The sequence below is a fragment of the Microplitis mediator genome, chromosome 3 (assembly GCF_029852145.1).
Source record: "Microplitis mediator isolate UGA2020A chromosome 3, iyMicMedi2.1, whole genome shotgun sequence".
In the NCBI taxonomy this organism is placed as follows: Eukaryota; Metazoa; Arthropoda; class Insecta; order Hymenoptera; family Braconidae; genus Microplitis; species Microplitis mediator.
This window is the reverse complement of record NC_079971.1, coordinates 22,149,930-22,173,359: the sequence shown is the minus strand read 5'-3', so window position 1 is coordinate 22,173,359 and position 23,430 is coordinate 22,149,930. Positions and strand designations below refer to the sequence as shown.

At 29.9% G+C, this 23,430-nt stretch overlaps 2 protein-coding genes and 1 long non-coding RNA gene across 7 annotated transcripts in view; 1 reads left to right on the top strand and 2 right to left on the bottom strand.

Moving 5' to 3' along the window:
- The window catches only part of LOC130665097 (uncharacterized), a 35,707-nt gene that overhangs the window by 10,480 nt on the left and 1,797 nt on the right, over positions 1 to 23,430 (top strand). Inside the window, exons 4-8 of one of the 4 annotated variants that reach the window (XR_008989508.1) lie at positions 12,958 to 13,205; positions 13,266 to 13,370; positions 19,571 to 20,053; positions 20,442 to 20,559; positions 20,635 to 21,471. This is a non-coding gene — a long non-coding RNA (uncharacterized LOC130665097). Of the gene's footprint in view, positions 1 to 12,957; positions 13,206 to 13,265; positions 13,371 to 19,570; positions 20,054 to 20,441; positions 21,472 to 23,060; positions 23,429 to 23,430 lie in introns of those variants that run through there. The other 3 variants (XR_008989509.1, XR_008989510.1, XR_008989507.1) reach the window with 3 other exon arrangements.
- Positions 392 to 12,494, bottom strand: LOC130665096 (putative odorant receptor 92a). Of its 2 annotated transcripts, XM_057465368.1 has the most exons (6): positions 12,417 to 12,494; positions 11,981 to 12,358; positions 7,700 to 8,101; positions 7,390 to 7,594; positions 5,444 to 5,599; positions 392 to 1,080 (listed from the first exon to the last, which is right to left on the bottom strand). In XM_057465368.1, exons 2-6 carry the CDS (start codon positions 12,337 to 12,339, stop codon positions 1,039 to 1,041), a joined length of 1,164 nt encoding a protein of 387 aa, XP_057321351.1. In that variant the 5' UTR covers positions 12,340 to 12,358; positions 12,417 to 12,494; the 3' UTR covers positions 392 to 1,038. The 2 variants fall into 2 exon arrangements, with proteins under 2 accessions (XP_057321351.1, XP_057321350.1); XM_057465367.1 differs by having other exon boundaries at positions 11,981 to 12,485.
- On the bottom strand, positions 13,603 to 18,372 carry LOC130665094 (odorant receptor 33a-like). Its single transcript, XM_057465364.1, has 5 exons — positions 17,860 to 18,372; positions 16,080 to 16,508; positions 15,815 to 16,016; positions 14,079 to 14,234; positions 13,603 to 14,002 (listed from the first exon to the last, which is right to left on the bottom strand). The coding sequence occupies exons 1-5, from the start codon at positions 18,216 to 18,218 to the stop codon at positions 13,958 to 13,960; spliced, it is 1,191 nt and encodes a 396-aa protein (XP_057321347.1). The 5' UTR covers positions 18,219 to 18,372; the 3' UTR covers positions 13,603 to 13,957.

Sequence of the window (23,430 nt, the reverse complement as noted above, 5' to 3'; positions counted from 1 at the left end):
TTTTTTGTAGACAATTTTATTCCCTAGAACTTATTTCCAATAACGTTTTTTCGAATTCCGCATTGTTTTCTAGTTATTGTTATTTTAATGTCATGCTTATAATAAAAATAGTCTTCTGATCGATTTTAAGAGCTTGACATTAAAATAAAAATAACTAGAAAACAATGCGGAATTCGAAAAAACTTTATTGGAAATAACTTCTTGGGAATAAAATTGTCTACGAAAAAGGTTCTATGATATTTTGTAATAGGTCTGATAGTTTCGCCGGAAAACTAAAAAGATCTCAAAATTTAATATGAATTCGACTTCAACCTCAAATAACTTTTGAACAAATAGATTTATCAAAAAATGATAAGAAACTTTTTTTGTAGAGCATTCAATTACCTGCAAAAATATGCCCACTAATTATTCCTATGATGCATCGTTAGCTACTTATAAAAATCAGAAGACGTAAAAAAAATTTTTTCCATGTCATTCTTATGGGAATTAAAAAAATGCGATGCGGACAATCTTAATATTAATATTAAGGGCTCATCTTTTCACAGAAATTTCTTTACACCCAAAAGAAACTTTTGAGCCTGCTTGGAAAAATAAAAAATTTTTTTTTTTTTTATCATCTCAGTATACATCTAGTGACATCGAGTATAATACCCATTCCACATGATGTATAAGATACTATTTTTTAATAATATACACGAAAAAAAATAAATAAACAGGACAAAATCCTGTTGCAGCAACAGGAGTTTTTCTGTGAAATCAATAGGATAAGGAACAAGTTTCATGTACCAATGTTTTTTGTCAGTATAATAAAATTTAAAATTTCATTTCCTGCTCCCACAGGACTGCGTCCTGTTGCAGCGCCTATTTATTTTTTTCCATGTATGCATAATTTCTAAGTTCAAATTGTTTGCAGATCCGTAACGTATATATATAAAATATAACAATAACTTTTAAACTTTAATACATATTTGTCAATCAATAAAAGATTCATCACTATATTCAACAGCATAGTTATTTGTTTCGGAAATATTAATATCGCTATTCGAGTACGTTGTAAATAGTATATGATAACTTCATTACCTAAATAGTTGGAAAAGAAAAAGATGATTACAGAGCCATGTGGGGCAAGTGTGCGCTGTGGATAGGTGTGCGCAAACCCATTCATTTCGGATTGAAATGCATGGGTTTGCGCACACTTGCCCCACATGACTCTACTCAGATACATTTCTAGTTGTAATAATTAAATTACTTGAAAAGTGATAATTGATACGCTTAGATAAAAGATTAACATCACATGTTAACTGTTTAGTTTCTATCTCTGATTGAAACTCAATTGGAAAATAATACACTAATGGAAAAAATTAAAGGATCAAAAAAAAATTCCAAATTTTTGGGTGATTTTCAACAGACCCTAACTTTGAGAGAAATGGTCTTACAAGAAATGAAAAAAAGGAAATTGTAGCTCCAAGTGTCTACTTTTTGGATTAGAACTTCAAAATTTTTTAGCGTCAGCAATTTTAGAGTAATCTTAGAAAAACCAACGACAAAAAAATTTTCAAATTTTTTTAATTTTTTTTTTTTGGTCTTCGGGCGTGGAAAAAATTTTTTTTGCTTAACCACTATAAGGATCGGATACCTTTATTATTCAACTTTAATTTCTTTTTTTATGGACCTTGATACGTTCACTTCTCGCCGAGATATCGGTCTTCAAATGGAAAAGGATCCTGTTGTCTTTGATTATCGATATCTCAGAAACCAATGATCGTACAAAAAGTTAATGGTGGATTTTTTTTTTCGAAAAAGCAATGGCTAATCGTTGAAGGGAATTTACTCAAGTTTTTAAAATCCACCAATAATTTTTTGTACGATCATTGGTTTCTGAGATATCGATAATCAAAGACAAAAGGATCCTTTTCCATTTGAAGACCGATATCTCGGCGAGAAGTGGACGTATCAAGGTCCATAAAAAAAGAAATTAAAGTTGAATAATAAAGGTATCCGATCCTTATAGTGGTTAAGCAAAAAAAATTTTTTCCACGCCCGAAGACCAAAAAAAAAAAAAAAATTAAAAAAATTTGAAAATTTTTTTGTCGCTGGTTTTTCTAAGATTACTCTAAAATTGCGAACGCTAAAAAAATTTGAAGTTCTAATCCAAAAAGTAGACACTTGGAGCTACAATTTCCTTTTTTTCATTTCTTGTAAGACCATTTCTCTCAAAGTTAGGGCCTGTTGAAAATCGCCCAAAAATGTGGAATTTTTTTTTTATCCTTTAATTTTTTCCATTAGTGTATATTCTATTTCCATTATTTTCTGATTGGAATTTTGCTATCGTATTCAATCGAAAAATAAAATATATGCTGCATTTCAATCGGATTTAATCGAAGTTTTCAATCAGAAGTAACTATTTACATTTCTCTAAGTATTGTAATTATTAACCTTTCGTCCGTCGCGTACATGGAGAAAAATTTTGGCTCGAAGCCTAATAATTTTTATTATGCTGTCAACCGAACTTGAAACAGGAAGTGAAGCATCCAAAATATTATTATGCCCATACATAAAATTATTATGCTGTATCACAATACTAACTATGCGCGTGAAACTTTTCGATAAGCTAGCTTTAATAACAATTACTTTTATATATTATAATAATTGTGATGTGGCATAATAATTTTTCATAAGAGCATAATAACTTTTTGGCTGCTTTACTTCCTGTTTCAAGTTTGATTGGCAGCATAATAAAAATTGATAGGTTTAGAACCAACATTTTTCTCCGTAATTCCTTTGCCGAACATCGTTAGTCGCACAATGAAGGAATCGCCGCAATGTTAATTTTAGTGAAATGTTGCCAGGTCGATTTTGAAGTTTCATTAAGTTACCCCGCATGAAAATAACATATATTTTGATTATATATAAAAAAATATACCGTAAATATATAATTTTATAAAACGGCAAAAATGTATGTATAATAAAATATAATATTTATATAAATTCAAAGTTATACTTTGATTTATAATTTAAATTATAAAAAAATATGTACATATTTTCATAATATGTAATATAATTATAAAATATAATTTTTAACTTATAAAATTCATTATAAATTTACATATATTGGAATGATATATAATAGAATATATTTTTTTATATATTAAATATTATATTGTTAAATATATTTTTTTATATAATTGACGTTGGAGAATCTCAAGATATTGAATTGTATATTGTATTATACAATACATTATATATCTAAAAATATAAAATAAAATATGAAAAATAAAGACTTTCAGTTTGACGATGATTGTGAGTATCAATGAGAATATATTTTATTCGAGTAAATTAAGTATGTAGATCGAACTTGAAAGGAAGTTTGTAGAGAGAGTCGTTATGACTATAAATTTTCATTTATATGATTAATTTTTAATATAAAAAAATAATTACTCAAAATAAAATAAGTTTTAGAGGATACCGAAAGAGCATTCATGGAACTGAAAATTTTTCGAAGCACAAAAGTGTCATGTATATCTTTTAATATATACAAGCTTATATACGAGCATTATATATTATATTATACTGTTAATAATATAATTTGAATTATAAAATCATAATATATATAAACCTATAAATTGATACTATATAATGACATATGTTTTTTTTTATATAATCCTAATATTATATGGAGTTTTTATAATGATAATATATGCCAAAATATAAAATTATATATTATATTGATATACTTTTAAAATATAAAATTTTATATTGAAAACGGCAAAAAAGTAGTTATTTTTAAATATATAATTATTTATATTCTAAATTATACTATAATATAATAAATATTATATTATCTGATATAATTTCAGAGTATAAGTTTTTTTCATGCGGGACATCTCATTATTAATTTTTTATTTAAATGTTTTTAACCCTTAGCGGCCACACCTCAGCTAGGCAACATGGGGTAACTCATTACCCCACGTGGAAAAACCTAGTTTTACAAGATACATGGGTGTTTTAAGACTTCTAACCGATTGTTTCATGTTTGTTGAAAAGCTCTTCAACATTTCTAATGATTTTAATCGTCAATTTTTAGATGGCGTTCTAAAACTGGTTATATATGTGACCAGTTTTTCGGCTTCCTATGTAATGGAGTCCCGTGAAAAATGAATCATGCATGGCCATATATGAATGCTCCATACATGGCCATGTATGAAAATTGGCCAGACATGGCCATATATGATCATACAAGACTGTGGTCATGTATGACCATACATAGCTTGATACGACCATATATGACTTGATATGACTATGTATAGAAATTTTAACTAAATTAAAAGAAAAGTTTTTTTTAGTTTTTTCAATTATTTTGGCGACGCAGAAATTATCAGACATGCGGATAATTGAATTCCTAATTGAATTGGAAGTTTTTAATTCAGAGAAAAAACACTAGATTTATTAATGACCGCACCCGCTTCAGTAAGATTCGAACCCGGGACCTTCCGTACGAGAGACCGACGCTTTGACGACTAGGCTATGCAACCGACAATTACAACGAAGTTTAGTTGTGCTACGTAAGATTGAAAGAATATAAACACTTTCGAAAAAGCAAAATATATTCATCAATATGCCGTTAGTGATATAAAAAAAATCCTATTTTTTTACACTACAACAACCTGTTTATAAGTAATTGTAATAGTCAGCTCAAATTTTTTATACAAAAAATCTGTATGTCTATATATGACCATATATGCCCATACATAGCCATAAATTTTTAATTAATCGCGGGCATACATAGTCATACAAAACCATGTATGGCCTTATATGATTCATACATGGCCATGCATGACTGTATTAAAGAAGTTGGTATGCCCATGTATGGCCATATATGCTTCATATATGAACTATATACGGCCATATATGGCCATATATGTTTCATTTTTCACGGGGTCATATCTCACACCTGTCTACTACCGGCAAATGTCATTTGTATCAATTTTGAAGGTTTTAGACCTTTGATTTAATTTTTTCTGAGCCTAGGGTAACTAGTTACCCCTGTGGCCGCTAAGTGTTAAAATAAAAATTGTTTACTAAATTTATTTATTATTTATATGACTAGACTTGATATTTTTTAACTGATCGAATCAGCTGAGAACGTTTTTTTATAGATATGGCAACATTGCACATCAAATTTTACTTACGTGATCAGAAGCACAGTGAGGGGATCCCCGTGATTTCACGATTTCTTCGCATTAGCATAAATTTATAAAAAAAAATGAAGCAACTAAAATTATAGAATCTTTTAATATCGATTAGTAAGACATTGATACACGAATCGCTGAATCGGTTTAGGAAAATAATGATTAATTTTCCTAAAATTATCAAAAAAAAGCGGGGATGCCGTCATAGCGCGACGGGCGAAAAGTTACAAGTAGAATAAAATGCACATACTTACTTTTTTGAATGAATCTATAGACAATTCAACAAAATATTCGGAAATAAAAACCACTGGTATAATTGTTTTTGACATTATTATAATTATTGATTTTTGAACAGCTGTTTTGGTGTTATACCAGTTGGTATCAAAAATAGTATCACGAAGATTTTCAGCCTATTAAGTAATAGTAATTTGTCTAAGTTAAAAAATTCTAGCAAAAGCCTTTTAATTTTAATCTTAAATCATTAATTAATTTTCTTTTTATAAATTTAACCCATTAAAAAAAATCTGTCTATCGGTTGACCCTGCGGGCCAGCCCCGAAACTTCCCGCTGGTTTCGAGCTCCTTGAGCTCGAAAACATTGTTGTGACTCCATTTTCGAGCTCTTCAAGCTCGAAAATACTTTTGTATCCCATTGTTTTCGAAAAAAACCGTTTTTAGCATTTCTTTCTCCCACGATATCTCACGAACGAATTGACCGATTTTGATCGTTGAGGCGGCAATCGACGTGTTTTATTGAGTTCTAGAGCTGGTCAGATTTTGAAGTCGATCGTTCAAGTCGTATCTGAGAAATCAATAAAAAACTAAAAAAAAATTTTTTTTCCGTAATTAACCAATATTTTCGAGTCTACTCTATCAAACGATCTGAAATTTTCAGAAAAGTTGATGGCCAACAAGCTCTTTCGATTGCCATCTTAACCATCCAAATCGGTTCATTAGTTAAAAAGTTATAGACCGGTCACACACATACATACACACACACACACACACGCACACATACATACATACAGACACTCGGACATCATTCTGAAAATAGTCAGAATAGCTTCCTAGAACCTTAAAACGTCGACATCTGATGAAATTTCGATTTTCGCAAATCGGGGTAAAAACAATAACTTCCCAATTTTTCGAAAATCGTCGATTTTCTTAGCGGGAAGTTAAAAATACAAAGGATTAAATTTGATAAGCTTCGGAAAAATTTTTTATTTACTAGGTTAATAAAATCCCTACATCACGTGAATGAAGGACTTGAGCCACTTAACTAAGAGGATCTTTTTTGTAGCGAATAAAATTTCCTAAAAAATTGTTATCTGCATTTTTACTGTAAATTTCGTTACTTAGTCAATATCAACTAAAAACCCAAACTATTATTTTAAAAAATGATTTTCAGAACCAATACGGAAAAAACAATTAGAGTCTGATGAGTAAAATTACAAAGGACACTTGCAGAGTATTAAATCACCTACAAAATGGTGGCAAAACGGTGGCCACAAACGGCCCCGAGTCGAAATTTAAAACGTAAATTAAGCGTCTCAGGCGTTGAAAGCGTGTTTAAAACTTTTCAATAATTTTTTAATTTCGATTAAAATCAAAAAGGTCATGTATTGGGTATTAGGATATCATGTAACGTATATAAGATATATTCAATATTCTTATGTACAATGCCTTCGGCAAGTCATGCACAAGTCTTGATGGCGATTTCTGGTTACATGATCTTGCGCAAGACCCATACGTAGAAAAAGACACTAGTGACTAGGGATTTTGTTTAACCCTTTCCCGGTTTGGAGTCTCAAGGAGTCTCGGTTCAATCGTATTAGTGCATACATGCTCTCCCTTCTACTATTTTTTCTGCCCCTTCTCTACTAAATAGGCTAGCGCTCTCTCACACGGAAAAAAAATAGGTGCTGCAACAGGATGCCGTCCTGTTGCAGCAACAGGATATTTTCTGTGGAAGCAGGGTGTGTCCTATTGCTGTAACAGGAATATCCTGTTGCTACAACAGGATTTTGTCCTGTTGCAGCGCCTATTTTTTTTTCCGTGCACTTGAAAACGAAGACGTACAATCCGAATTAAGAGTAGGGATTCAAGGTCAACCGGGAAAGGGTTAAGGCCGTGGTACCAGAATCTTGCTCAAGCATATGTTAATTGGGGTATGTATATATTATTTTTTTTTTTTTTCATACCTCAATTGTGACTTGATGAGCGGAAACACATTGTAAATATTGTTGTGTACATTTGACAGTAAAATAAATCAAGTAACTGATAGAAATCATATCACCGAACGGAGTATGAGAAAATATATATGCAATAGTACATAGTAAAAATGAATTAAGAATGTAGTGAACATATATTGCTTTTGAAAATACTGAATTAACAGAATCAAATAAACTAAAATAAGATAAAAAATCGAATTAAATAATTATACAATAAATAATAAAAAAAAAAGTCAAATTAATAAAATGTTAATAGCAAAAAGTCAAAAAAATACTCAACTTTATAAGTTTAATATGATTTTCAACCCAATTGCCGATTAAATTACTTTTCATTTCATAAAAAATTCTTTCACCGAATTTCTGACTATTATTATTTTTATCACACTCGAGTTTTTTCAACATAATTTTAAAACGATATTCAAGAACATTAAGTTTTGCGCTTATTTGAAGCATCATAGTTATAAATAATGTATTGAATGCAGCATTTATACTTGCAAGACTAAATACAGAATAGATTTGATTTACAGCAGTCAGTAAATAAATTTTTCTATTACTTGAGTAATTATATGGTATTTTCCCGCCATAGGGCAATACTGTCAGTGGTTCCATTTGCATAATGTGATTATAATTGTACCATGTTATTGATGTGAATCCTGTCACCGTGAGCCACAAATTGGCACGTCTGTAACAACAGTAAATAGTATTCACAATTCTGTGAGGAAAAAAAAATTATTCTATAATTTGTTTACACGGAAAGAAAATTATGGGAAGTTTTCCTATGCATTATGGGAATGGTTCCCATAATGGTATGGGAATATTACCTATACTACTATAGGAATGGTTCCCATAATATTATGGAAACCATTAGCATATCATTATGGGAACCATTCCCATACTATTATGGGAATGGTTCCTATATTGGTATAGGAACTATTCCTATAATATTATGGGAACTATTCCCATAATGTTATGGGAACCATCCCTGTAATATCATAAATTTTTTTTTTTGTGTAGAAATAGTGTAGAAATTTCCCAAAATTTGAATTTTCTTGAATGTTTTGTGCTGACAAAAAATTCTTGTTAAAAATTTTAATGTTTTTTTGCCAAATACGATTTTTTTTTTCAATGTTTGAATTTTTGTTTTTATGTTTAATAATATTTCTGTGTATTGTAGAAGTGATTACCACACTTCTTTAAATTAATTTTTTCATGATAATATGGGAACCATTCCCATAATATTATGGGAATGGTTTCCATACTATTATAGGAACCATTCCCATAATATTATGGGAATGGTTCCTATAATATTATAGAAAGTATTTCTATAAATTATAGGAACCATTCCTATAGTGTTATGGGTATCATTCCCATAATTATAGGAACTATTCCTATAATTATAGGAAACATTCCTATAATTATAGGAACCGCTCCCATAATTTATGGTCGTAATTCCTATGATGGTATAGGAAAAAATTTCACAGAATTATGGGAACCGCTGCCATAATTTTCTTTCCGTGTAGAGATAAGATCGTCGTGCTCAGAAAGTAGTATATTGTGTGACAAAGGATGAAACAAAACGATTTCAGACCAGGGTGAAGTTGGCCGCCACCACTCGCAATTTAAAATCGTGTTTCATCCAGAGTTACACACTATATTTACCATGATTACTTGCATTGGAACTTAATGTTTCAGTGTCAGCAGCCAGTCAGAAACAAGTTATTTTATGACCCATCGTGTCATCGCGACTATTAGCGTAAGCGTACTAAAAAAAAAATTTGCTATCATAACAAAAATCAAGACTACGCAGCTATTTGTTATGATAACAAAATTATCTTGGTTAACGCAACGAAGTGACATTTGTTGTGGTAAGTAAAGTGAAGTTGCTGTTGTAACAACCCGAGTCAAAATTAAAACAGTAGTTTGAGCCTCCAAAGCCTCAGTTCTTTTGATGTTGCTCTTGCCGCTGAATGTAATATGTTATTTTAAGTCCTCGATGTCCTAAAAGTAGCGTATGAAGGAGTAAATCACCTTTTTAAAATGGTATTTTAACTCTCCATGGCCTACCATACTTTTAATCTGTAACTTCGAATGAGCTCAATTCTTTAGCATGATATTATTGTTATACATAAAGATATTTCCAACTGATCGTGAGCGTCCGAGTAGTAGTGCGGCAGTGGCTGTGCTTCATATTCGTAAGGTCGTGGTTTCGAATCCCGGCGGCAGCAGATTAGTTTTCAGCAGTTTTTTTCAAATTCTTCGGCAGTTTCCGTTTTCCAATACTTCGTTTGTATTTATTGTTCACATAAAATAATTAATTAATCATATACTAATAAGTCAAAGGCTCTAATTATTCAATTCGAATTTCGAATGACATAGTACTATTCTATTCGAACGTCTACTCGTATAAGTTCAGCTATTATTATTAATATTTTAAATTTTGTTATTTTTTAACTCACAACAAAACATTTATTGCTAAGAAATTATTTTTGGAATTTTAAAATTTCAAATTTTTTTCGATCATGGCAGCCATTTCTAATTAGTGGCCCCCTTTTCCTTTCTGTTTCTTGACCAATTGTACGCGATCCGATGAGAGTCTTTCTCGATCTATAAATTTAGGCTCTGGAGGCTTATTTTACCTTTTTAAAAAGATGATTTGAATCTAAGCTTGGTAAAAGCGGACAAAGTTACCACGTTTAGGTTCAAATTACCGTTTTAATGCATGGATCTTCATATTCTAAAAAGATGATTTTAACCTCCTTACCCTCATGTAGGATTTGGAGGCTCAAATCACCTTTTTAATTTTGACTCGGGAAATGATATGTGTTGCAGAAAAATTTTTCGAATACGCATAGAATTTTGTGCTGTTATTAGGTAAACAATATCATTAAGAATTACCAATTTTGCAAGAATTAGTGAATAAGTAAGAAAGTAACTCAAAAAACTTTGTTCACAATTGTTATCTGGAAAATAACTGTCTGTCCAAATTGGGCCAAGCATCACGTTTACAACTATGTCCAATACAGACTATCAACCTTAGCAATGTACTCTCTAAATATGAATTAGTGATTTTTCACTAATTTCAAGTGAATATTCACTAATTGTCAATGCTACAATCGTACCACGCAGAATTAGTGAATATTCACTAAATGAATATGTGAATATTGGAATTCACTGATTTGATAAGTGAATATGAGAATCCACTAAATTGAAAAGTGAAAATGGGAATTCACTGATTTAATCGGTGAAAAAAAAATATTATATTGCGAAAAAAAATATAAGACACTTGTAATTAGATCCGAAATGTGATTAATGTATTAGAATCATTACTTAGAGGAAGTATACATGATTTTGATTGATGAAAAAATCCCGGTGACTGCTGGGCTCGAACCTGCATCCTTCCGATTCAAAGTCTTTGATGCTATCTACTGCGCTGACCTACACATATGATCGCGTGAGTGTAAATAGTATATTTGTTATGATACCAAACAATAACTGATGAAGAAATAAAAAATCCGTTATGATTGACGTACTCTTCATATAAATATATTATTGTTCTGTACTTCTATTTTTTTTTATTTTGAAAGTTTTTTATTAATATTTTTAAAAATAGCACCGTAATTATAAATTATATTTATATCTAGTAAAATATTTAATTATTTGCTAGTTAAACTTACTAGTGAAATTGTGAAATTCATAAATTAAGAAGTGAATAACAGTTTCACTTGTAGAAATTATGAAAATATCGCTAGTTCAGTAGTGAAAAACACGAACTTTCTAGTGAAAATTATAGCACTAAATTTATTAGTGAGAATTCACTAATTTTTTATTTAAATACACTGATTATGAAGTGAATACTGCTTAACTAACGTAATTAATGAAATTTCCACTAATTCATGTTTAGAGAGTACTAGATGGAAAAAAAAGCTTACTGGAACCAGGAATTTTTTAGATAGATCTGAGTTGTTTTAGAACAGAAAGAAATTCCTAAGATAAAAAAAATTTCTTGACTCGGGAAAATTTTACTTTACCTAAGATATTATCGCTTCTTGATATATTCTCTTGAGTCAAAAAAATCACTTCTTCAAGGCGCCTTTAGCTATACTTAGACATATTGGTATATTTTTCAAAATAAATAGCGTTCAATATTTTAACCATAATTTACAAACGCAATTTATGTCAAAAATAAAAAAACTCTTGATAAATTCTTAATGATATTGTTCACCTGATTAAAGCACAAAATTATATGCGTGTTCGAAAAATTTTTACTCAACACATATCATTTGTTACAAGAGCAACTTCACTTTACTTACCACAAGAAATGTCACTTCGTTGCGTTAACCAAGATAGTTTTGTTATCATAACAAATACCTGCGTAGTCTTGATTTTTGTTATGATAGAAAATTTTTTTTTTTTCAGTGCGGGCAAAATAGTATATTACGCGCACTAATAGAAGGATTTCTTGGCATTTAAAAAGATTTCTAACTATTTAAGAAATGATTTCTTAATAATCAAAGAATCATTTTTTAAGGCGTTAAGGAGTTTCAAGTATATATTTAATTACCTACTCAGATTATCAAATTTTCGATGAATCAACTTTTCATTGTCATTTTTTGGATCCAATAAATTACTTTGAAAATATTCTAGTACCTCTAACACAATATTACGATTATTTATGACACAAAGCATCTTCGGTATGTTTTCAACGACTTGCAATATTAATGTGATGAAATCCATTGAGCCAAGAAAGTCAAAATGGTTAAGATCAACATCCGTAATGATACTTATAAAAAAGGAGCCATTTATAAATAGGACACAGAACGTGTAAAAGTTGTAAAGATTCGCTTTTAACCCGGTCCATGTGTCTGGTCTCCATAAACCAACACAAGTATAAAGAAAAATTGAATCTTCAAGAACAGTCATCGTGTGTTGGATTATTTTACTGAAAGGTACAATGAGAAAATAAGTCTCTCGCGTATAAGTTTTAAAGATACGATTACTATTTTTGTTATCCCTCTATTCGAATTTGGGCGCCACAACGTCTAGGGCTAGAGAGTATTTTGCATTGACAATGGGACAATTATGTAATTTAGTATTTCGCTATTCGAAAACTGTAATATTTAATCCAGATATCGTTACAGTGCAATAGTCTATTCAAATTGCAGCAATTAAGTTGATTACTCATAATGACCGCGGGATTTTATTATTCATAAGCAAGGGGTCGAGTTGCAGTGACATGCGCTGTCGTATGCCATAATTCGATAGTTCATACCATTGTCAGGAACCAAAGTAACGAGAACTTATTCGATCATTAGAAATATTTTAAGACATCCCTATAAGACATTGACATTAGAACAGAGTTTATGTACAGAAAATATTTAAATAACATTTTTGCATCCGATTCGAAAATAATTATTCTTTTAATCGAGCATTAATACTCTTTATTAAAATCAATTGCACGTTGGATAAAAGAGTATCAAATTTTTTCAGCTCTGTTAGCAAATAAAAAAATTTTATAAAGTTAATTTTTATTTTTTATAGAAAATTGATGTGCAAAAAAAGTTACTCAAGAGGAGTTAATTGATTCACGTGTTCGAAGTTAATTACCGTTATTCTGGAGGAAAAAAAAGATTTTTCAGTTTTTTTTCAAACAGAAGGAGAGCTTTGGTTATTTAGTAAATGAGGAAAAAAGTATGGGATTTATATTTCTACTAGTTTGGACAAAACACTTTAAGCTACGGTATAAAAGTTTGCATACTAGAATTTGGCTGATTATTTAGAAAGTACTGGTAAGTGTAGTAGACAATCAAAAAGTTATTTTTGAATTCATTTAAAAATGTATCTTACAGAACGAAAAAAAGTTGATTTCTTAATGACAATTCATGGATTTTAAAGGAAAATATTTCGAACCGTCTAGAAAAATTTTACGAATTGTCGGTATGATTAACCATAAGGTATTGGGTAACAAAAATAAAATTAAATATTTCCATAATTGACAACTTTTCGATGAGACAAAAAATCTAAATGCATCTAATCGAAAAAATGACAACAATCTTTTGAATCTGAAAAAAAAATTTAATTATTTCTCTTCCTCCAGTTTTCTGATGACAGTAAAATTTCTTATCTAGACTTTTTTAAAAATTTATTTGCTTTCTTTGAATAGTTCACTTTTTCATTAGCACGACATTATAACAAAATTTGACACTTTTTGAGCTCATCTGAAATTGTATTTTCATCCCTTGTTTCACAATACGCCATTTGCTGTACTAAATGTTCCAAATTAAACATAAATTTTATTTATTATTATTTATTTTCTTCAAATCTTTATTTATAATAATTGACAACAAATTTTTACTTTACTCTACTTTACTACTACTAACAAACTCAATATAAATTGTCTATAAATTTATCTACTCAAAAGTTATATTTTATCAAATTTTGATTATTTCCATTAACTTCTTTCGGAACAAATGCAGAAACTTAAGCATTAATGTTTTGCCGCTGGATTGGATAATTCACCATTTTTTTAAGGACAATTTTACTAGCCCTCAAGTACATTATAAATAGTGTACGACAATTTGACAATCTATGTAAAATTAAAAAATTAAAACTCTAAAAGAGATAAAGTATGAAAATATTTAAAACAAATTAATGAAACTCACTCTTTTAAATGAATCTAGTGACAGTGTAACAAAATATCCACTGACAAATTCAATTGGGACTATCGATTTAGACATTATTATAATAATTGATTTTTGAATAGTTATTTTAGTAGCAAACCAGTTGGTACTGAAAATCATATCTCGAAGATCTTCAAACTATTTTATTTAAAAAAAAATACTTACTATAATTTTATATACTATTAGATAAAAAAAAATTTTGCAACCCTGCTTACAAAATCCGATAGATTCTCATAGCTGTATGTATAAGGCCTTATACTTAACTATAGCACTTCTCATAGAACTCATTCATTTTTATAAAATCTCTCCAGGAATTTATGAGAATCTATTGGAGTCTATGAGATTTTTTAAACAGGGAGCACACTGGCGCCCAATATGACGCTTTATTTTCTATTTAAGTAACAAAAATTATTTTTTCCAATCCTTATTGGATAACTATCGAGTTTTTATTTAAAATTTAATGATATTTGAAACCCGGGAATGTATTAAATCGGAAGAACTTTTTTTCAGGTGATAAAAACAATCAAATGATTAATAATTGACATTTAGTGGGCGCCAGTAGAAATTAATTCGGAATTTTGTATTTTAAAATGCACAATTATATATTCAAAAATATGATCCAGCTTAATCATGATATCATGTATGATCGTATATGATCATATGCAACCATGTATATCATGTACGATCATATCTGATATCATGTAGTATTGCACACCTCGAACGTGAAGCGGAGATGTCGTGCTCTACACGGAAAAAAATTTACTCGAATTTACACGAATGCCTCCTGTTGCAGCAACAGGAAAAAATCCTGTTGTAGCAACAGGAGCCAGCCATGTTGCAGCAACAGTAAATTTTTTTCCGTGTACTGTCACCAAATTTTAATAAAATTATAATTGTATATGATCGTGCATAGTATCATATATGGTCATATCTGGTGCTGCATCCATTCTTATGACTTATACGTGACAACATTTGATATCATACATAAACAATTCATATACAACTAGGGGAAGGGGGGGGGGGCAAAAGGGGGTAGAGTAGGCAAAACGGGGTACCCCAAAATTTTATAAAAAAAAATTTTATATTTTAAATGGTTTTTAAACATTCCAAAATCACTTCTGTAAATATAATTAAGCGTTACTTTGAATTTTTTTTGATTAACTTTTTCAAAAATCAATTGTCAGTTGAAAAATATTAATGACGTTTGTTTTATGATAAAAACTATTAAAAATTTTTTTTCTTCTTTTGTATCCAATAAACATGTAAAATATAATTTTTCTTCATGTAAATTACTTGCAAAAAAATTCAACTCAATAAAATTCGTTTAAAATCCAGAAATTTTTTTTTTTACCTTTTTTAGGGGGTACCCCACTTTGCCCGCAGAAATGAAATTTTTTTTTTTTCAACGGTAACTGAAAATTTCTTCTATTTACTTTGAATATCATTAAAAAAAAAAGACTTAGCGTATTTGAGTCCTCGAAAACTTGGTATTTCCTTAAGTACCCCCTTTTGCCCCCCTCTCCATATATGATCAGATTCAAATTCATGTATAAACTTATATCTGATCATATACAGTCACATATGAGCACATATCTTTCTCGGGTTGTAAAAAAAATAGGCAGCTGCTTTAATTTCTGCGGCTTTAATTGGCTTTTACTAAGTTTTGAAACTGAAAAGTTGTAAGTAATGATTGAGAAGACTATAATAAAATACTTTACCTCTAAAGTGATTTGATGAGCAGAAGAACATTGTAAAAATTGTTGTGTACATTTTACCGAAAAATAACATACGTTACCGATAAAAATATTATCTACTTCACAGTGGCTTAATATATATGCAAGTGTACACATTACAATTGAATTTATAACATAATGAATAAAAACAGCTTTTGCAAAAACAGATTTAGCATAATCATATAAACTATAATAAGAAAATTTTGAAAGTCAGTATTCAATGCCTCGAAAATATATAAATTGACTCAACTTTATAAGTGCAATATGACTTTCTACCCAGTTAGCAATAAGTTGACTTTCAATTTTATCCGTCATCGCATCATTTTTTCTCATGACATCTCTTATATTTTTATTATCATTATTGTCTGTTTCCCCATCATGTTCTAACTGCTGAATAATAACTTTGAAACGGTGTTTTAGTATACGGATTTTAGTACAAATTTGATACATTGTAGAAGTGAAGACCAAATTGAACGCACCATTTATGCAAATGAGACTTGATACGGAATAAAGTTGATCGAGCGCAGTCAGCATATAAATTTTATTACTACTGGAATAATTAAACGGTATTCTGCTTCTGTAGGGCAGTATTACGGGTGATTCCATTGCGAGGATTCGGCCTGTTGTATAATATACAAGAGATGTCGCTTGTAAAGCCGAATATGCCAGTAAAACATACCTTGAAAAAGAATATTAATGATCATTAATCATAAACTGCGTTATAACCTCAGATTTGTGTCGTCAATTCGAGCCTACACCCTATCAAAAAAATCGATGTGGGATCGCATGGGAACCCATATAGAAACGTATGGATTTATGTAAGAATCCATAGGACATAATATAGGAGTGTATAAATTTATATAAGAATCCATGGGTATCTAGATTCCCATGTGAAAAATCCACATAGGAAGCTGTGGGTACCTGAATTCCCATGTAGGAACTTGATACAGAATGTGTACCTGGATTCCCATATAAGAACTTGGATACAGAGATTTCTTTGTGGGAAATTAATATAGGAATCTGGGTTTCTATATAAGTAATTTCTATAGAATTCGGGGTATCTAGATTTCTATCCTATAGCAATCCCATAGAAAATATAGACCCAGCACTCGGTAATGTGAAAAAAAGTTGAATTATCGCCAGTTAAATTCTCTGGAAATCCCAGAGACATCCCATAGAAATCCCATAGAAAATATAGACCCAGCACTCGGTGTTGTAAAAATGGCTCCATAGCTCGAACATGCACCTGAAGATCGGAACGTTTTTCGCGAAACGAAATGAAAAGTAAGAAACCTACTGGATCTGGATTTCTGAAATGTTTCGCACGTCAGCCGAAAATTGTAGGCCTCTCTCAACTACCCCTTAAGCAGTAAAATTACACAAATTTTTTTCATTTTCATTGCGCGAAAAACGTTCCGATTGTCAGCTACATGATCGAACTCTATACACGGATAAAAAATCTACGGTATTCATAATCAAACTCAGTAAATGAAAGTATCTACCATAGGTGGCCATATAATCACTAACAAAAAAAAACCCCTAGCCAGGGTTGCTTAGCAAAAGTTAACTTTTCAATTTATCCTCAAATTCCGGAAGTAAGTTCAAGCAAATTGCTGAACAAATTGCCATTTAATTTGACAGCAAATATTCGTCCACTTTTATAAATCTCTTTTTTGAATACAACATAAAGGTAAAATACTGTAGAAATTGTCGAAAAATTAACCGAAAATTTTTCTTTTCAACTTTCGCTGTAAATTTGTCATCAAATTCCGGCAGCAGATTTTGGATAAATTGAATTTTCAAGTTGCTATCAACTTTCGAATAAATTTGCTATTAGGGTATAGTACAGTCGTCTAAACAAAGCAAAGAATAGAACCCATGCAGTTCAAAAATCATTCCTATACCGCACAGTCTTAAGTCCGAATTTCTCACTATTAAGTTATCAAATAATAAAATCTTACTATTTATTATTTAAAATAAAAAAAAATAAATAAATAAAACCGACTTACGTACAACAGTAATTATATTACCTACTAAATTTGTCAAATTTATTTTGAATTTTTTTTTCATCCTCGTCTTTTATTTTAAAATGATCGTTTTGAAGTTTAAAATCAATTTCTATAAGCGCGTTGCGGCTCAGTATCATGCATAATATTTTCGGCGTATTTTCAATGTATTGTAGCATCAACGTAATGAGATCGATATCAGCAAAAAAATTAAGATGAGTAAAGTCGATGTCCATAACACCGCATATAAAAAACGAGTAATTGAAAAATAATACACTCGCTGTATATAAATCATAAATTCGCGCTTTTAATCCCTTCCATTTGATTGGTCTAAAAAGACCTAGCCAGGTGAAAACCATCCAGCAAGATTCAATCAGAGTCATTTCTATATATTTTATGAGTTACAATTCAATGGATGACAGTATAATGTTTTGAGTTTACTAGCCAGTTGACAAAATGTGTATGTCGTCTATAAGTATTAAATGCACGGTAGCTGTTTCTGTTACTCCCCTATTCGAGTCTGGGCGCCACAGCGTCTAGGGCTAGAGAGTACTTTGCATTGACAATGGGACAATTACGTAATTAAGTATTCCGCTATTATGAAATTGTAATGTTTTAGCTTGAAATCATTAGATGACAACAACTTATTCAAATTGCGACAATTTCGTTGATTACTCATAATAGCGGTATTTTATTATTCATAAACATGGGGTAGGATTGCATTGACATGCGCTGTCTAAAGTCATATTTTGATACTTCATATTGTTCTGAGAAAGCAGAGTAATAAGAACTTATCCAGTCTTTAAAAAAAATTATAAGATATATAAGATATATACTGATGGGGAATCTTAGTATTGGAAACCGGAAGTTAATCAATTTTTTACAATGAAAAATAACTTTTATAGTATAAATAGTGTGATAAATATTATTATAATGTCACCATAAAGTGATTAATTGTCAAAAAATATGAAGTTATTGAATATCTGACAAATTTAATGGAAAAAAAGTTTAGAGTTTTTATTTTTACACGGAGAAAAAAATATTGTTCTCAGGAGTATACTGTATAGTTACAGTAACAATACGCAATAGTTAATCTACTAGATTGTTACTGCAACGATCTACTATTTCGTTCTGACAACAATACGGTAGATAGCTCTGAGACCTATACCGTATCGTTCTGAGCCCTATCTGACGTCATGCGCGTTGCAAATGATATGAGAAATTTAAAAATCTTTATCATTAATAATTTTGGTTAAATAAAATAATTTATTTAATAAGCGTCTGCTAGCAACAATTGTACCCAATACACAAGATAGGCGCGAAAATGGATCTTTAGTTAGGTTAGACAGTGGCGTGTGAGGTGACGACTACGGAAAGTCGTATAGGGCTCACAGCTATCTGATAGATAGTTACAGGAACGATACGGTATTGTTACCATAAGTATACGTATTGTTGTGGTAACGATCTACGAGTTACTATACTTTAGATCGTTCGAGGAGCTATTTTTTTTTCCGTGTAGTCTATTTACGTTCGAATTTTTTTTGATGACTTACTATTGTACAGAGTAATGATAAAACAGAAAAAAGATTTTTTCAAAAATAATTCTTCATAAAATATTAATTTTGAGAAAAGTTAAAAAATATTATTTTTACTTTGTTGTTTAGTAATTTAACTATAATTTTTAAAATAATGATGTGAAATTGGTGTTAAATTTTTTTTTTTACAATTTTCTCAGATAGCAAAATGACGTCTTGATGAGTTCTGAATGAATTCCTATTTATGATTTGGACGTCTCATCAACATCTTAAAGAAGTCTTTAAGAAGTTCTCAAGATGTCGAATGAGCCACCTAGCGAACTCAGTAAGACGTCTCTTTAAAAAGAGTTCTCAAAGAGTTATTTTTTCTGACTTCGCAAATAAGACTTCAGTATGAATTTACCATGACATTTTTAAGGAGCTCCTAATTTTGACTTCATAAAGAAGAATACATTTAGTCGACAAAAAACTGACGTCTTATTTATGGAGTCTTCAAGAACTCTTAATTAAGAGTTCTTAAAAATGACACCTTTAAGAAATCATTATAAGACCTCTTGAGGACGCCTTCTAAAACACCAAGTAAAGCAGTTATTCCGACTTGAATGCTGTCTGGGTTAGCATGCAGAATATAAAGCAAACTTATTTATTTAATGAAAACTATAGCTGCCCAATTTCAAAACCTAGTAAGTGAAAAATTTTTAAAAATTGATTTTTATTGGTAAGATAGAGCTTGTTGACAAAATTAACTTACGCATTTCTTGAGCAAAACCTATGCCAGAAATTTCTTAAAGATGACTTGTGACAGATTTTCTCAAGCGCCAAACATATGTCGTAAGCCATAGGAAGGGGTAAAGTTGCAGAGATAATTATGTAGCGTTTCTTGACCAAATCTGGCGCAAGCCATGCGTGAGTATATTTTTAAGAAACTTCTGGCGCGTTTTGCGCAAGAAATGTGTAAGAAATTTTATCAACTAGCCATGTGTAAGATATCTGCAATATTTTTTCGTACAATATCATGTACAAGTCATACAAAAACCTTTACTTAAATCTTGCATTGATATCTTGTGACAGATTTATAGGTTTATAAAGACGCAAGCACCAAGGGGTTTTCCGCAAGACACTTTCACAAAATTAACACAAGACTGCAACAAGATTGTCTTTCGTATGTTATTTTGGGCAAGTCTATGTAGTATCTATCAATTAATTATGTTGTGTCTTGCCCAAAAACTTGTGATGGAAATTATTACATAGGTCTTTTTCGTAGAAAATCCGTTATAATCTCAGATTTGTGTCGTCAATTCAAGTCTACACCCTATCAAAAAAATCAATGTGGGATCGCATGGAAACCCGTAGGAATCCATACAGAAAAGTATGGATTTATGTAAGAATCTATAAGAATTGATAAAGAAGTGTATGGATTTATATAAGATGTAGTTATCAAAGAGGTTTTTCGAAATACACTTTCATAAAATTAATACAAGACTGCTATAAAATTTGTGTTTTGTATGTCGTCTTGTTCAATTCTATGTAGTATCTATCAAAAGTTTTTGGGATCAGTGTCTTGACCCGTAGCTTGTGATGGAAATTTTTACAGAGTATGGATTGAACATGTTTCGGAATGTTCTAAAATTATCATTGACCATATGAGTGCAATAAAATTCCATTGAATTTATTTTTTAAGTGAAAATAGAGAGACGATCGGTGATACTGCCCCTCGAGAGCTTCGAGTACACCCGCACAGAAAAAAATTGTGTTAAATATTCGAAATTTTTCGGTATCTATTCATCACAAAGTCATTATTTTAAAATAACATACTAGTATATTCGACACCAAGGAGGGAAAGTAAGACAATCAAACCCGGGTGTGTGTCATCCATGCCTTCGACTCAGGAAATTACGCACGTGGGTTGTAATGTCCTAGTTTTTTCTCTGTCTGTGTAATTTTTATAATAAATTTGTGTTGATTATTACGAAAAATTTTCTGTTTACATCTACTCTACTCAAAATTAATTAAAAATTTGAACTTTACCAGAAAAAAACCCAGTCCATTACTATAAAAATAAATTCTGCCCATTTTTATTGAACATTAATTTGAATTTAAATTCCCGCCAAAGTTAAAAAACATTCTTTTGTGTTGACTATTTTTTTTTTACTATTAAATAAAAATAAAATATAAAAATTATTTGAAATATTAATTTTTTGAAATTTTTTCAAAATCATCCGAAAAAAAAATTGATGCGTATAATTTTAATATTATTGATGAAAAATGAATTAGTTTATACCTGATACATAATTTATTTTCATACTTTAGTATATTATCTATCAGGACGCTGTCAATTAATGATGGTCTTAAATATAAACGACCGGGTATTTCCTCAGTAATCAATAGAGCTCATCATTAATTCCCAAGTTTAAAAAAAATAATCATCATTTCCATGATAAATAAATTTAATACCACATCAGCACTAGTGATTTATCTAAAATTCAAAAAATAAATAAGTGCATTAATTAATTAATTAATTAATTAATTAATTTTAAAAAAATGACTCAGACAAAGCAATTTAGCAAAATAATTTTAATAAAATCAAACATACCATAGAAATTTTTTTGTGAAAATTTGCTGCATAAGAAATTAAAAATTTGCTACAATTTTAAACTTTTTTATAAAATTCAAAATTTTCAAACTAAAAATCAAAGCTGATGTATTTTTTAAAAAATTTTTAAAAACAACTTTTAGTTTAAAATTTTGAAAGAAAAAAAATTTTTTTCAAATTTTAAAATTAATTTCTTATACTATATTTTTTACGTGATATATTTTATTTAAAAAATCACAGAATCACAAATACATAGTTTTTTTTTCAACACTAGAACTCGCGCTTAAATTTTCAAAATAAAAAAAAATTTTGATTTCACTGCCGGCAAAAAGAAATAATTTTTTCTTTCTTCTAAATTGGCTGAAATGTCTACTTGAATTTTTAAATGACATCTGTCATGTAATATTATCTAAGAGAGCTCGCAGAACTATGCGACTGTAATTCATATTATTGATATATACTTTGTATACATTTAAATATGATGATCACATGATTTCTGCGCAACTAAGGGTTGGCCGGATCGTGTGGACATATTATTTAATACAACATTATTGGCTAGAAAATTTTGTTCCATTTTGAGTTTGCGTAGACTGTAAAATATATGAAGTAAAGTTACAAACTAAAAGTAACAACAATTAAAGATGGCTACTAGGTTCACTAGGGTAACCTGAGATGCGGAGTCATGGGATAATTAATTATTATAATTATGGTACTGGATGCAAATTCAGATTCAGAGCCGTCAGCCGAAAAAGAACTTAGGTACCGGATGTAAGTCCGGAGACCGACTACTCAAATTCCAAATTTTACTAGTATATCGAATTAAATGAACAAATTTTTTTTTTTTACGTATCGAAGCCTACAAAATAATTCAAAATTACAGAAAGTTCAGCAACGGCATCATGATACTGAAGCTAGCCGTCTAATAATTTTTTTATTTCCGTTCAAAACAATAACTTATAAAAAAAAAATTATTTGAAAAAATTGGACCTGTAGTTTTTTGAATTTTCTACATGTGCATATTTTTTTTTTTTTTTTTTTTTGTAATTAATTTGTTGGAAAAAAAAAACCGAAAATTGTTAATTGTCTGCGAATTTCAGGATCATGCTGCATCTGGGGTTGATTGACATCCAAATGTGTAATTAAATTATGCATTTTAATGATGATTTTAATTTATTGGCATTAAATTTGAATATTTCGCTAAATATATCATTGCTCTCGATTGAAAAAAAGGGGAGCAATTTAATGACAGCGATCAATATTAATAATAAAATTTATTCATTGAGTTATACACAAAATTAGTTTTGTATTTTTAATTGATGATAATTAATTAAATATTAATGTTATGACTGGAGCAATTGTGGATTCTGAAAGCGCATTTTGAGAGCAATTTTTTGGTCTATTATTCATTAAAAAATATTAAATTTCCGCGCCAACTTAGTAGTGGTATCCAAATGTCACCCACTTGGT